The following is a 12,000-nucleotide window of genomic DNA, read 5'->3' as shown; positions in this document are numbered from 1 at the left end:
CTCTTAAATGGTCCTCACCTGCTGGGAGGCATCCATGTCCATGAGGTCATCCTTCTCCAAGACTGGCTCGCTGTCAGGGGACGAGGCCTCCGCTGGGATTACCACCACAGGGCTGATGTGTTCTGACAGGGCAGAGGCTCGTAGGAAGTTGGGTGGGTTCTGAAGAGGGAAGATACATCCTCAACCTTTGTCACTCATCAGGCCTGCCAGCCTCTAAAAGAGTACCCTGGATTCGGCAGCTCCCAGGGTATGTCTGGGTACTTACCTCAGGCAGCTGAGGGATCTGAATGAGCCGCTTAAAGTACTGAAGGTTGCTGGAGCGGTAGAACAGATCTTTCAACCTAGGGATGGAGAAGGGCCCGAGGGGGCTGGGGTCTTCACCAGCCCCGGGGAGGAGGGGACAGCGCAACCTCCCAGCTTTCCTCCTGTGCCTGGCCAGGCCAAAGGCACAGGCTGTCAAGGAGATGGCCTCCACGGTGCAAGGATTCAATTATGATGCTACAGAGAAAGAGTATTTATAGCCAGTCCTCACTTATCTGGTGGTGAGGAAAGAGTACCTCAAACTACAAAATCCTTTACAAGAGTACACAGCCCCAAACTAATTTCTGTACCACTGTAGAATATACGCTGCTGCTTGGCAGGTGTATCTTCCTAGGAATGTTTGGCTTAGAGTAACATTAACTATACTTTCTCAGGATAAACCAACTAACCACAGGAAAAGGGAAGGAAACTTAATGACTAAGGTAGATCTCTTTTTTCTTTTTAAGAATAGTTTATTTTTAGAGAGAGAGGAAGGGAGAGGGAGAAAGAAACACTGATGTTTCTCTAGACATCGCTTGGCTGCCTCCTGCATGCCCCTTACTGGGGACTGAGCCCGAACCTTGGGCTTATGCCCTGACTGGGAATCGAACCAGCAACCTTTTGGTATGCCGGAAACGCCCAACCGACTGAGCCACACCGGCCAGGGCAAGGTAAGATCTCTTTTTAATTAAGTCCCCTTATGTTAGAGCTATTTGTTATCTCCCCAATTAAGCTATAAACTTCTAGAGAGCAGAGACTGGGCCCTGCTGATTTAGGTTTACCACAGTACCAAGCATGGAGGAATTATCCAAGCATTCGCTGGAGAAAAACTGGTTATGCTGTATCATCTTGGATGAATATGGGAATGAAGCAATCAAATTTTTTTCATCCTCAAGTCTCTATTTTGAATCTAAACATTAAAGGCCATGAAAACTGAGAACACCAGACAAATTTTCTGAGATGAAAGAGGGTCATGAATCTCAGCACCTGCTCTCTGCAACAGAGAATTTTCTCCAGCTTAGCCCAATAGACTAAACCCCTAGGGTCTCATGACAGCCCTCAGACCCCAAGTTAGGGCTATCCCTGTGATGTCATTGCTGCTTTCCCAGAATTAGAGGGCAGACAGTGACACCTTAGAAAAGAAAGTCACGGGAGATGTTTTCATAAGCTAGAAAAAATTAAAGGAAATAAAAATCACCTGATCACACATCTCCCTCCTGGGATGGAGCCAACATTAATAGGCTCTACCACTTTCAAAAGCTACTGGAATTTAACATTCCAGGAAATCAGCCCCAGGGCCTGTCTCCTAGGGTTTAGTAAGTCATTTGTTACAGAATAAACAGATGAGCCTTTTCAAATGGGACAAGAAAATCAGGAGGTTAGTACAATCCTGAACTTGTCCTCTGATCGCTGCTGGGGAACCAGTAGCAGGAGAAGCCTAGGCTGGGATTTGGGAGCTATGCTTTTCCTGTTGTCAAGGAAGAAGAAATTAATAGGAAAAACAGGAGTGTCAAAATAAACCCTGCTAAGCTGATTCCCTCCTGGGCTCCCTCGGTTCTCCTATCTCCATTCAATTCCTTCTCCTCTTGGGCACACTTAATTGAAAAATGAGCTATACTTTTTACCAGCCACCAATTTTCTGTTCCAAATGCACAAGAATAATTAGCCTCTCAGACAAGCTCTTCCTCTTGAGCTAATAAATCAACTACCTACTCTTCCTCCTAGACTAGATAGTTGGCTTATTAGCTCATTAATTCATTCAAATATTTATTAAATACTATATGCTTAATTGCTATGTATCAGGTGCTAGGGATATAACAGACAAGACAGTCAAACAAATAAAGTTGTGCTAAGAACAATGAAGGAAATAAACAGGTTGCTATGTGAGGTGAGGTTGGAGGATCAGGGTGTGGGGAAGAAAACCTATTCAAATAAGGTGACCAAAGATTGCCTGAGAGTAGGTGACCAAAGATGACCTGGAGCTGGTCAGGCTGGGAGAAGAGAATCCCCAGGAGAGGGAACAGTGTCCCCAGGAGAGGGAACAGCAATATGAAGGCCCTGAGGGAGGAGTGCCCTGAGTCTGTTCCAGAAACTGGACAGAGGAGGACCCCTTGTGGCTGAAACATGTTGAGCTCTAGAGACAAGGTCAGAGAAGCAGGCAGGGGCCAGATCATACAGGGTCTTGTAAAGAAGAGCTTGGCTTTTATTCTCAGTGAATCAGAAGCCCTGAAAGGTTCTGAGCAAGGGATTTACATTTTTACAAGGATGTTCTAACTGCTGGGTGAGCATAGGATTGCAGGCGGGCAGGCGGAGTGGAAGCCTAGGGCATCCTGTCAATATTGGAGGTCCTGGCAGACAACCATGGCAGCCGAAGAGATGGGAGGAGATATGACCAGAGCCAAGATGTATTTGTAGGGTATCAACTAAACCTGCGAATGGATTGGATATGGGGGATGAGGAAAATGGTGAGTTCTACATTTCCAGCCTAAATGGACGGCGGCAGTATTTACAGAGATAGAAAAGACTAGGAGAAAAATGTTTCTGGAGGAAAACCTAGAGTTCAGTTTGAGAGTTAAGCTTGGTGTAGAGATGTCACATGGACAATTGGGTCTGTGAGACTGCAGTTCAGAGGGAAGGTTCGCTAGACATACAGATTTGGGAGTTGCCAACATGTACCTGGTATAAGACCACAAGAGCTTAGGGAGAAAGAGAAGTGAAGGTGAAGCCCTGGGCACGACGCAGGTGGTGAATGAAAGCACCTCCTGCGTGCTTCTCCGGGATTTACTAGTGAAACGACAGCTTCCCCAGCCACTGGAAGGTTTGCCAGCCTCCTAGTTCTTTCTCTTTACGTTATTGCTTTAAAGTGCAAATACCTTCACCCTTCAATTATTTTAAAGCAAGTGCTTGTGCATGGATTGCTTTTATGGCACTTTTCTGATTCGCCTTCATTTCTATCACTTAAGCCACTTACTTTGTGAACTGCTCCATGAAACGGTCCCGGTGGCCTTGCAGAGTGTCGGCTGGGAGACCTGGGAGAAATTGGAAAAGAGTCAGAGGGAAGAGGAGGACCAGAGGGCAGGTCAAGCCACAGGGGACCATCCGTTCTGGGGCTTGTGGCCACCCCTGCAGGTGGGTATTCCTGGCCTAGAGCGCCCCAAGACTGGTATCCAAGGAGGCTCATCGGGACCAGCAGGGAGTCTGGGCGCTTATCCTCTAAATCTTTCCTTCTGTTTGCTCTTGAAATGCGAGCCATGCTGCGCACAGTGGACTGACCACAGAAGAAGCAGTGGGGACCTGGCCAAGCAGCAGAATGACCACAGCTGGCCCCAGAGGGAGGGGGATGAGGGTTCTTCCCAGAGGTGTTTGCACTGGGTGCACTGGGTGAGGCCCAGTGCAGACAGTCTGGAAGAAACCCATAGAGCCTGCCCGAGAGGATGCCTGTCAGAGGCAAGACCATGGGACTGTGACTTGGAGGATTAGGTCCAGTGCCCACTTGGCCCTGCTAACTCTGTGATGTGGGACAAGCAGCAGCCCTGTAGGGCGAGCCTCCTCCTGAGTGGGCTCTCTAAGGTCCTTTCATTTCACAGATTGTGTGATTCTGTGCATTTCAGTTATAGAGCACAACTCAGACAACCTTTTATTTTTTTGTTGTATTTTAAAATTTAAATATTATTGAATAGGTGATATATTCATTTGGTATAAAGAGGTAATACACGTGCAAGGTATGATCATTCAAAATAGCAAAAGTATACAGCAGTGGAAATGGCACTTTATCTCAGTGACCTGTCTCCCAGAACTCTAGTCCAGTCACGAGAAAAGCATCAGACATACTCAAATTGAGGGCCATTCTATAAAGATATCTGACCAGAACTCCTCAAAACTGTCAAAGTCATCAAAAACAAGGAAAGTCCAAGTAACTGTCACAGCCAAGAAGAGACTAAGGAGATGTAACTGATTGTAATGTGGTATCCTAAATGAGATCCTAGGGCTGAAAAAGGACTTTAGGTAAAAACTATGGAAACCTGAATGAAATACGGACTTCAGTTAATAATAATGTATCAATATCAGTTCATTAGTTATGACAAATATATCATACTAATCTAAGACGTTGACAATAGAGGAAACTGGGTTGGGGGTATATGGGGACTCTCTGAACTATCTGCAACTTTTCTGTAGATCTAAACTATTCTACAGTAAAATTTAATTTTTAGAAAAGTATATATTGTATAGAGTGTCTGTCCCACTCTTTCCCCAGGCCACACAGTTCTGCCCACAGGCCATCAGTGAGGGTCTTGTGTGTTGCTTTGTCTTTAAACCCAAATACTTAATTACCTGTCTCTTCTGATAACTTACCACTTTATAAGAAAGTGGGGATATTCTAGTGGGCAACTGGGTTCCATAGCATTTTATAAACAATTACAAGTTCATCTGTATTCAGAGCTTCTAAGTAACTGCCTGCCTTCTCTTGGAATTTAGTACAACCTCTGCTCCCTTCAGACCTGTTCACCTGCTCCAAAGCCATTCTAACCTTTGAACATCAAATTCCAACCTCCCTTCCACCAAACCCTCCTGGATTCATCAGAGTGATGCTGACTCCCTTGTCCTAAGTAACCAGATCCATTCCTCATCAGTGACCACAGCTCCAGAGTGTCCCTTGCCTGAGAATTCTAAAATAAACCTTGCTAGGATCCATTCATGTCTTGATTTTTCTTGGTTTTCCATCATCCACACCTTCTGCATGCGTGCACCCTTCACAGTGGCCACCTTGGAATGTGGCCCAGGCACTACCGACATGATTCATCTGGGATATGGTTTAACAATGCAGACCCCTGAACCCACCAGACATATGAATGCAGACCATGCAGGAGCAGGACCCACACACACAGTTTTAAACAAGAAGCACTCGAAAGTATAAGAACATCCATAGGACCAGTAATCGCCAAAATAGATTCTGCAAAAGCATCCCAGGGATCTGTGGCTAGGTCAGGGTTGACCTGACCCTTCATTTACTCGGGCAGCTGTTTTGTATTTTATATTTCTCTACAAAATTCCATTTGTACAGAGATTGTGTTGAACACTTTGGAAACCACTGTCTTTGCTGCTGTGGGTCGAGGCCAGATCCTTTATCATTTGTGTGGTTCACAGAATACGTGACACATATGGATGGAGATGAGGTAAAGCTAGGGGTAGGGGCAGAGGACCACCCTGAGACGCCGCGATGGCAAGCCAGGTGCTTCACTGGGTACACCAAAGCTCGCACCCCGGTCTTCTCAAGCTGGCTGGGAGCCTCAGGGCTGTTTGGAACAGGCTGAAAGCTCAGGTCACTGAGGAACTGCATTTCTGCAGAGACATCCTCAGGCTGAGATCCTTCCTCCAGCCAGAAGCTCAGAGAAGATCTCACCGGTATACTCACAGGAGTGGAGTTTGAAGAGAAGCTTGACAGTGTAATCATAGAGGTGACTACAGTCCAATATGACCTGGATCAGCGGGGCGAGGCGGCACTGCCCGGCTGTTGTCACTGACACAGAACGGGACATGTCCAGGGAGTTGAACACTAGAAGATAAAAGGAGGAGAGAGGCAGTGGAGCTAGGAAACTATAGGTGACCTTCTCAGAGGGGCAGAAGGCAGGGAGGGGTCTCGCATACACTGAGGACCCATTCTGTGCATACACTATCGCACTTAATGCATTTCATTAAACCTTACGCCACTCCTACGGGGTAATTAAAGATACCCGTTACAAAGCTGAGGAAACTGATGGCTGACTTGAAGGGGTCACAAAGTCAAGGACTGGTTTTGCTGAGAGATGGAGAGTTAAAAGACAGCATCCCAGGGATCTGTGGCTAGGTCAGGGTTGGCCAGCAATGGCTAGACCAGAGGCCTGTGCTCCTACAGGCCAAGGTGCTCCACATGTCTTGAATAGGTGAACTCTGCTCTTCTGTGCACAGCCCCGTGGATGCTGAGAAAGGAGATTTACCCATAGCCTGGTGGAGCACCTAAAGGAGAATCCCTCCTAGAGGAGCTTCGTGGCCTCTGCTCCCAGGCTGATCAGAAAGACCGAACACATCATTTTCCAGTTTCTGATTTAATAGTAACGAGGAGAGAGCTCTTGTTCAAGGGAAGCCCTCAGATCTATGGGACATCGGACTTTCAAGATTGAAGGGGCTGCTGAGATAGCCAATCCAGGCCTTCCTCTCATGCATGAACACAGTCAGATGGTAACCCTGACCCTGAGAAGCACCCGGTCTGGTGGTGGAAACAGTTAGTTAATACGTGGGGAATATCAAACACTGATCAGAACACGAGGAAGGGAGTAAGTCAGCCTTGGATTCCTGGTGGCTTGCACAGGGTTGTTGGGGCGGCAAATGAGGGGATGTGCCAGAGCTCTGCGTGGATGACTGGAGAGCCTGCAAGGACCAAGGGCAGGGCCTGGGAGGATGACCGTCAGGGTCAAAAGCTGATGGAGGTCCTTGGAGCAGGCCAACAGAAGTACTGCCCTCCACAATCCCAAGTTCCAGAAGCAAGTTGCTCCCTCAGTGGCGTGCTCCTGAGACCCCTGCACATTAACCTCTGCACCTTGCTCCTAAACCACGCAACCAGATGCCTGGCTGTGGACTCGGCGCACACCAGTGGCTAGGGCTGATTTCCTGCCTGCAGCAGCTGCCCACCACCTCCAGAACTCCACACATGGCTGGCAACGAAAGACATTCCCTGCAGTCCCTCAGCGAGTGGGACTGCCCCGGAGGAAAACCCAGAGCTGCTGTGCTTGGCCCTCCCTGACTGCACTAATCCCTGTTAACTGGCTCAGTCTGGCAGCTGAAAAAAAATTCCCAAACGGTTCTAATTAAAAGGCAGCTTTTCTTGACACAAATTAAAAGCAGCTGTCCCTGCAAGGCGGCCATCCCCAAGTCTACTGGCTTCCTTAGGCTCCACTCTGGCAGGGAATCACAGACTGCTCCATCTCCAGGCCTAATACTGCTTTCCAGGAATGCCCCTTGGCATCCAGTAACATCTAGAGCAGTGTGAGCATGGCCAAGTTACTTAGCCTCTCTGTGCCACCAGATGAGTTTCTGTAAAATGCAGATGGTTCTAATAGCACATACCTCATAAGGGCCTTGTAAGGATTAAATGAAAACATTGTGGGAAGTGTGTAGCACTGTGCAGTGGTTCTAAACTTTGGCTTTGAGATTGATTAGAATGATCTGGAGAAATTTAAAAACTACTAATGTCTGCCTGCAACTCCCCCACATCCCCATTCTGTTTTAATTGGCCTGGAGCATCAGTAGGTTTCAAAAGCCCCCCAGGTGATTCTACTGTGCAGCCAGTTAAAAGCTGTATTTTCTAGCTCAGTGGTTCTCAAACTTTAGCAAGCTTCAAAATCACCTAGTAGCACTGTCCAGTTGAATTCTGTGATGGAAGTGTTCCATGTATGATGTCCAATATGCGAGCCACATGTGCCTACTAAGTGCCTGAAATATGGCTAGTGCAACTGAGGACCTCACTTTTTAATGTTAACTGTAACTAATTTAAACAGTCGCACATGGCCAGTGGCTGCCATATTGGACAGTGCAGACCTGGGGGCCTTGTTAAAACACCGATTCCTGGATCTCAGCCCCAGATTCACTATGTCTGGGTTGGGACCTGAGCGTCTGCTTTTCTAACAAGTTTTTTAGGTGATGCTGACACTGCTGGTCCAGGGACCATAGCGTAAGAACCACTGCAAGTGCTTAAAATAAATGTTAATTGTAATTGGTCTGTTTCCCAGAGCTGAAACCCAGTGGCACCCTTCTGAGGGTACCAACTGGAAACTTGGAGTCATAGACCAGGACTCAGAAGCTGGAGAGACTTCTTTCAACACCAGCCCTCATCACTAATGCATCACACAGTAGATAACCGGGGGCAGGGAGACATGTAGAAGAGGGCTCTTGATTCCAAATCAGGGCTCCTTCAGGGACGAGAAAGCCACCAACATTTGCCACCGAGGTTTGTGCCAAGGCTCAGGGAGCTCTCCTTTAGAAAACTCTAAGTAGCTAATCACTCCAATAAGCCCAGAGCATTCAGCTGGATGCTGACACCATGTTCTGAACTCTGTTCACCTGCTGTTTCTTCACTGCTGCTCATCTAAGGCAAGCATCCTTGAACTCTGCTGTTGAGCGCTTGCTATAGACCAGGTACTGGGCTAGAACAGAGATGAGTAGGGCACGGTTCCTGATTCTGAGGAGGAGCTCAGCATCTAGTGGTAATAATACAAGTGAACAATGCAGATAAAAACAGAGCCAGGTATCACGGGAGGTGGGAGTGAGCTGGCCACCTGGCGTGGGGCATTTGCCTGCACCACAAATTCATTCCCGCAGCCTCCTCACATCCTGGCGGGTGTCATCACACCTTTGCTTACTCTTACTCCAACAGTCTGTCAGCAGCTGGAAGGGACAGCTTCAAAGGCTGAAATAGTGCCTTGTTTTCCCCAACCACTGCCGCACTGGCAGGCAGACTCTGAGAAGGAGGCCAGAGCTGCTGGAAGGGAGCGGAGTCAGCTAAGTGGCAACTTCTAGACTGACTCTCCCAAGGACGACAATTCCTAGAATATCACTCATACCTGCATTCAAATTAAGCACATTCTAAAGCTGAATGCCAATGAATTCTGACTTATCTACATAGATCCTTCCTGCCCAAAGCTAAATAACTGAAAGGTTAGTGTGTAGTTGTTTGTATACGTTTATGCAAATATTATTAATGCATTAAAATCAAAACAAAACAAAATGCCTCTATACCATTTCTCCTACCTTGCTGGCAATGCTTTAGAGCAGGAAATGAATTTTGCTTCATTTTTACTTCTCTACTGACTTTTGTAGAAGACTCTGCTCAAATAGGTTGCTAGTAGGCCAAGTGATTTCTTATTTCTCCCGCAAACCATAGTCTGCCACTGTTTCTGGTGTTCCTGACCACATCCTGCACTGAACTGACTGGTGAAAGTAATAAAGAGTTTGCTGCCCTGTCAGAGGCCCAGTACAGCTGGAATTAACCGGCCAGTTGTATTTGCTGCACAGATGAACATGCTGAAAAATGTTGCAATTTAGGGTGAGAGAGTTTCTGTCTTTAGTGAGAATCAAAGCCCCAGGAGTGGGCCCTACATGCCCAAATGCTGAGGTCGCCAAGCTTGTACACAAAGAGCTGTGGTCTGAAATGCACTTTCACAGAGCTGGACACTTGTCGTAGAACATCCTGAGTCTTAGAAAACTGCTCTTCCGTTCCCCAGGGATAGAAGGGGGAGCCATACAAGGAGGTGTGGGAAAGAGAGGACACAGGAGACGAAGGAACCAGCTGCTTCCCTCCCAAGTCTTATCAGGAAGTCTTAGGGGCTGATGGCCTAGTCACCAGAACTCTCAGCAGGAGGGAGCCCGGAAGTACTCCCCTACTAGGGAATCAAGACTTCTCATGTGGACTTGGGTAAGCTGGCTACTGACCAAACAGCAGATAGCAGCCCCCTTCTTGTGGAAATTCAGCCTGAGTGTTGGCCTGGCTGAGTAGCAGATTGGGTTGGCCGAAGGACCAGCCAATGATAGGGCCACAGTCCATGGGCTGTCAAAGAGATCAGACTTGTCTTTGGGCTCTTGGAGGCCTAGACTTCAGGGATGAAGCCAGTAGGCCGAGGAGTGTGGTCATTCTGCTCAGATATGAAATCAATGATTCTGAAAATGCCCAAGAGCTTCAGCCTCTGCATGAGGGATGGAGAGCCTGCAGTCCCCATTTTCCTGGCCCTGTGCTGTGCAGCTTGTAGGGAGAGGGGTACGAGCCTGGCTGGTCCAAGCAGGGAATAAGGCTGGGAATTAGGCAATTCCCATGAAAGCCTGGGCCAGATGGGAGGGAAAGACTCACCAGTTTGGAAGAGGTTAAGTTCGCACTCCAAGTAGTCGAACATCTCCACTGTTAGCTGGAAACTGGACCCAAGAGGAAAGAGAGCTTATACCCACAGCCCAAGCCAGCACTTCACCTGTCCCTTCCCCCACACTTTGTGCTGCTACTTCTGCCCCCAATGCATGTGTGCATGGATGGACACACACACACACACACACACACACACACACACACACACACACACACATAAGCTCCAATTCTTAGCTCCCACCTAAGTGGGTATTAAGGCCATTTAAAGATCAAGTGGGATAAATTCAACAGACAGTGGCAAAGGGAGAGGGCAGGTATCACACTGAATTGGGAGGGTGGAGGGGAACAGAGGATAGAGCCTGGAGTGTGAGACAGCCTGGAAGGGTTCTGGATAAGGTGCCAGCAGGAAGTGGCCCTGAAGCCAAGTCACCCAGGAGCTTTAGTCCCCACCCCAGCCGAGCCCCTACCATTAGGCCCCTTGTGACCCTAACGAGAAGTGAGAAATTCTACAGAAGCTTTCTACCCCCTGGGTCCAGAGCACAAGGATAGTCACTTACAAGTTGTTAACATCACTCTCTCCAGCCTCGTCCAGCTGCCGGTCACTCATCTGAAGGTTGCCTGGGAACCTGGGATTCTGGAAGGAAAGCAGAGAAAGGAAGTCAGAACATGGCACCTCAAAGGCTCTCTATATAGCCCTAGCTGGTGTGGCTCAGTGATTAGAGCGTCGGCCCCTGTACCAAAGGGTTGCAGGTTCGATTCCTGGTCAAGGGCACGTACCTGGGTTGCAGGTTTTATCCCCGGTCCCAGTTGAGGTGCATGTGGGAGGCAACCAATTGGTGTGTCTCTCTCACATTGATGTTTCTCTCTCTCTCTCTCTCTCTCTCCCTCCCTCCCTTCCACTCTCTCTAAAAAATAAAAATGAAAAAAAAAATCCTCTGGTGAGGATTAACAACAAAATGCCATGTCCTTCCACTTGTTCCCTTGGGAAACTTTACCAGGCTGCAAGGAAGCCCTGACTAGCCCTGAGCCTCAGGGAAGAGAAAGATGGCAGGCCAGCCCCCCACTGTTGCAGCCCCAGCGAGCATCCGACTGCATCTGCATGACACCTTTGGCCAGAGCTGCCCCGCTGAGCCCTTCCAGAACTCCTGACCAACAGAAAGTGTAAGAGATGGCAAAGGATTGTTGGTGCAAGCCACCAAGTTTGGGGTGATGTGTTATGCAGCACAGACAACAGTAATACCCTACGACTGAGCTCAGGTGTCACACTGCCTCTGAGAAGCCTACCTGGTTGAGTTTGGGTTAGATGCCTCCTTATGTGCTTTTGTACCACCTTCTGCTTCTCTCAATTCTCATCTTTACTGCAGTCTATCTTCTCTCCGTACCACTTCTCTTGTAACGAGATTATGACTCCCAGAGGCAAAGGCAAAGTCTATTCACCTTTCTGTCTTCAGAGCCTACTAGTCTGGCCCTTGGCAGGCACTTGATGAGACATGAGGGGAAGTAAGGCTGGCCACTGTGCAGCACGGGCTATAGTGTCATTCGGGCCTGGGTTCAAATCTCCACCTCACCACTGAGAAGCTATGTGACTCAGGGAAGGGACTCAGCCACTCTTTGAGTTTCATTTTCCTAGGATGTAATAATACCTACTTTGTAAGGTTGTGGGAGGTTTAACAGACTAAAAAAGGTTTAACAGAGAAGGATGGATTCAATAGCTCAAAGCTACGAAGTTCATAAGAGATAATAGAGATAAAAGACACTAAATTATGTTCCTTTCTCTTAACTCTCCTTCCTTCTCCATTTCTACTGCCAGCTCCCTA

The 12,000-nt window shown here is 47.9% G+C and overlaps 1 protein-coding gene across 2 annotated transcripts in view; it reads right to left on the bottom strand.

The window, feature by feature from the left end:
* HIP1 (huntingtin interacting protein 1) overlaps nt 1-12,000 on the bottom strand; it is a 136,678-nt gene that overhangs the window by 22,776 nt on the left and 101,902 nt on the right. For both annotated transcript variants that reach the window (XM_016199014.2, XM_087815592.1), the window contains exons 6-11: nt 10,741-10,817; nt 10,175-10,236; nt 5,714-5,854; nt 3,272-3,329; nt 266-341; nt 19-159 (exon numbers count right to left, since the gene is read on the bottom strand). In XM_016199014.2, the coding sequence (XP_016054500.2) occupies nt 19-159; nt 266-341; nt 3,272-3,329; nt 5,714-5,854; nt 10,175-10,236; nt 10,741-10,817 (555 nt within the window). The remainder of the gene's footprint in view (nt 1-18; nt 160-265; nt 342-3,271; nt 3,330-5,713; nt 5,855-10,174; nt 10,237-10,740; nt 10,818-12,000) is intronic.

This window comes from Miniopterus natalensis, chromosome 3 (genome assembly GCF_054644295.1).
Source record: "Miniopterus natalensis isolate mMinNat1 chromosome 3, mMinNat1.hap1, whole genome shotgun sequence".
Classification (NCBI taxonomy): domain Eukaryota; kingdom Metazoa; phylum Chordata; class Mammalia; order Chiroptera; family Miniopteridae; genus Miniopterus; species Miniopterus natalensis.
This window is presented reverse-complemented; position numbering and strand designations above follow the sequence as displayed.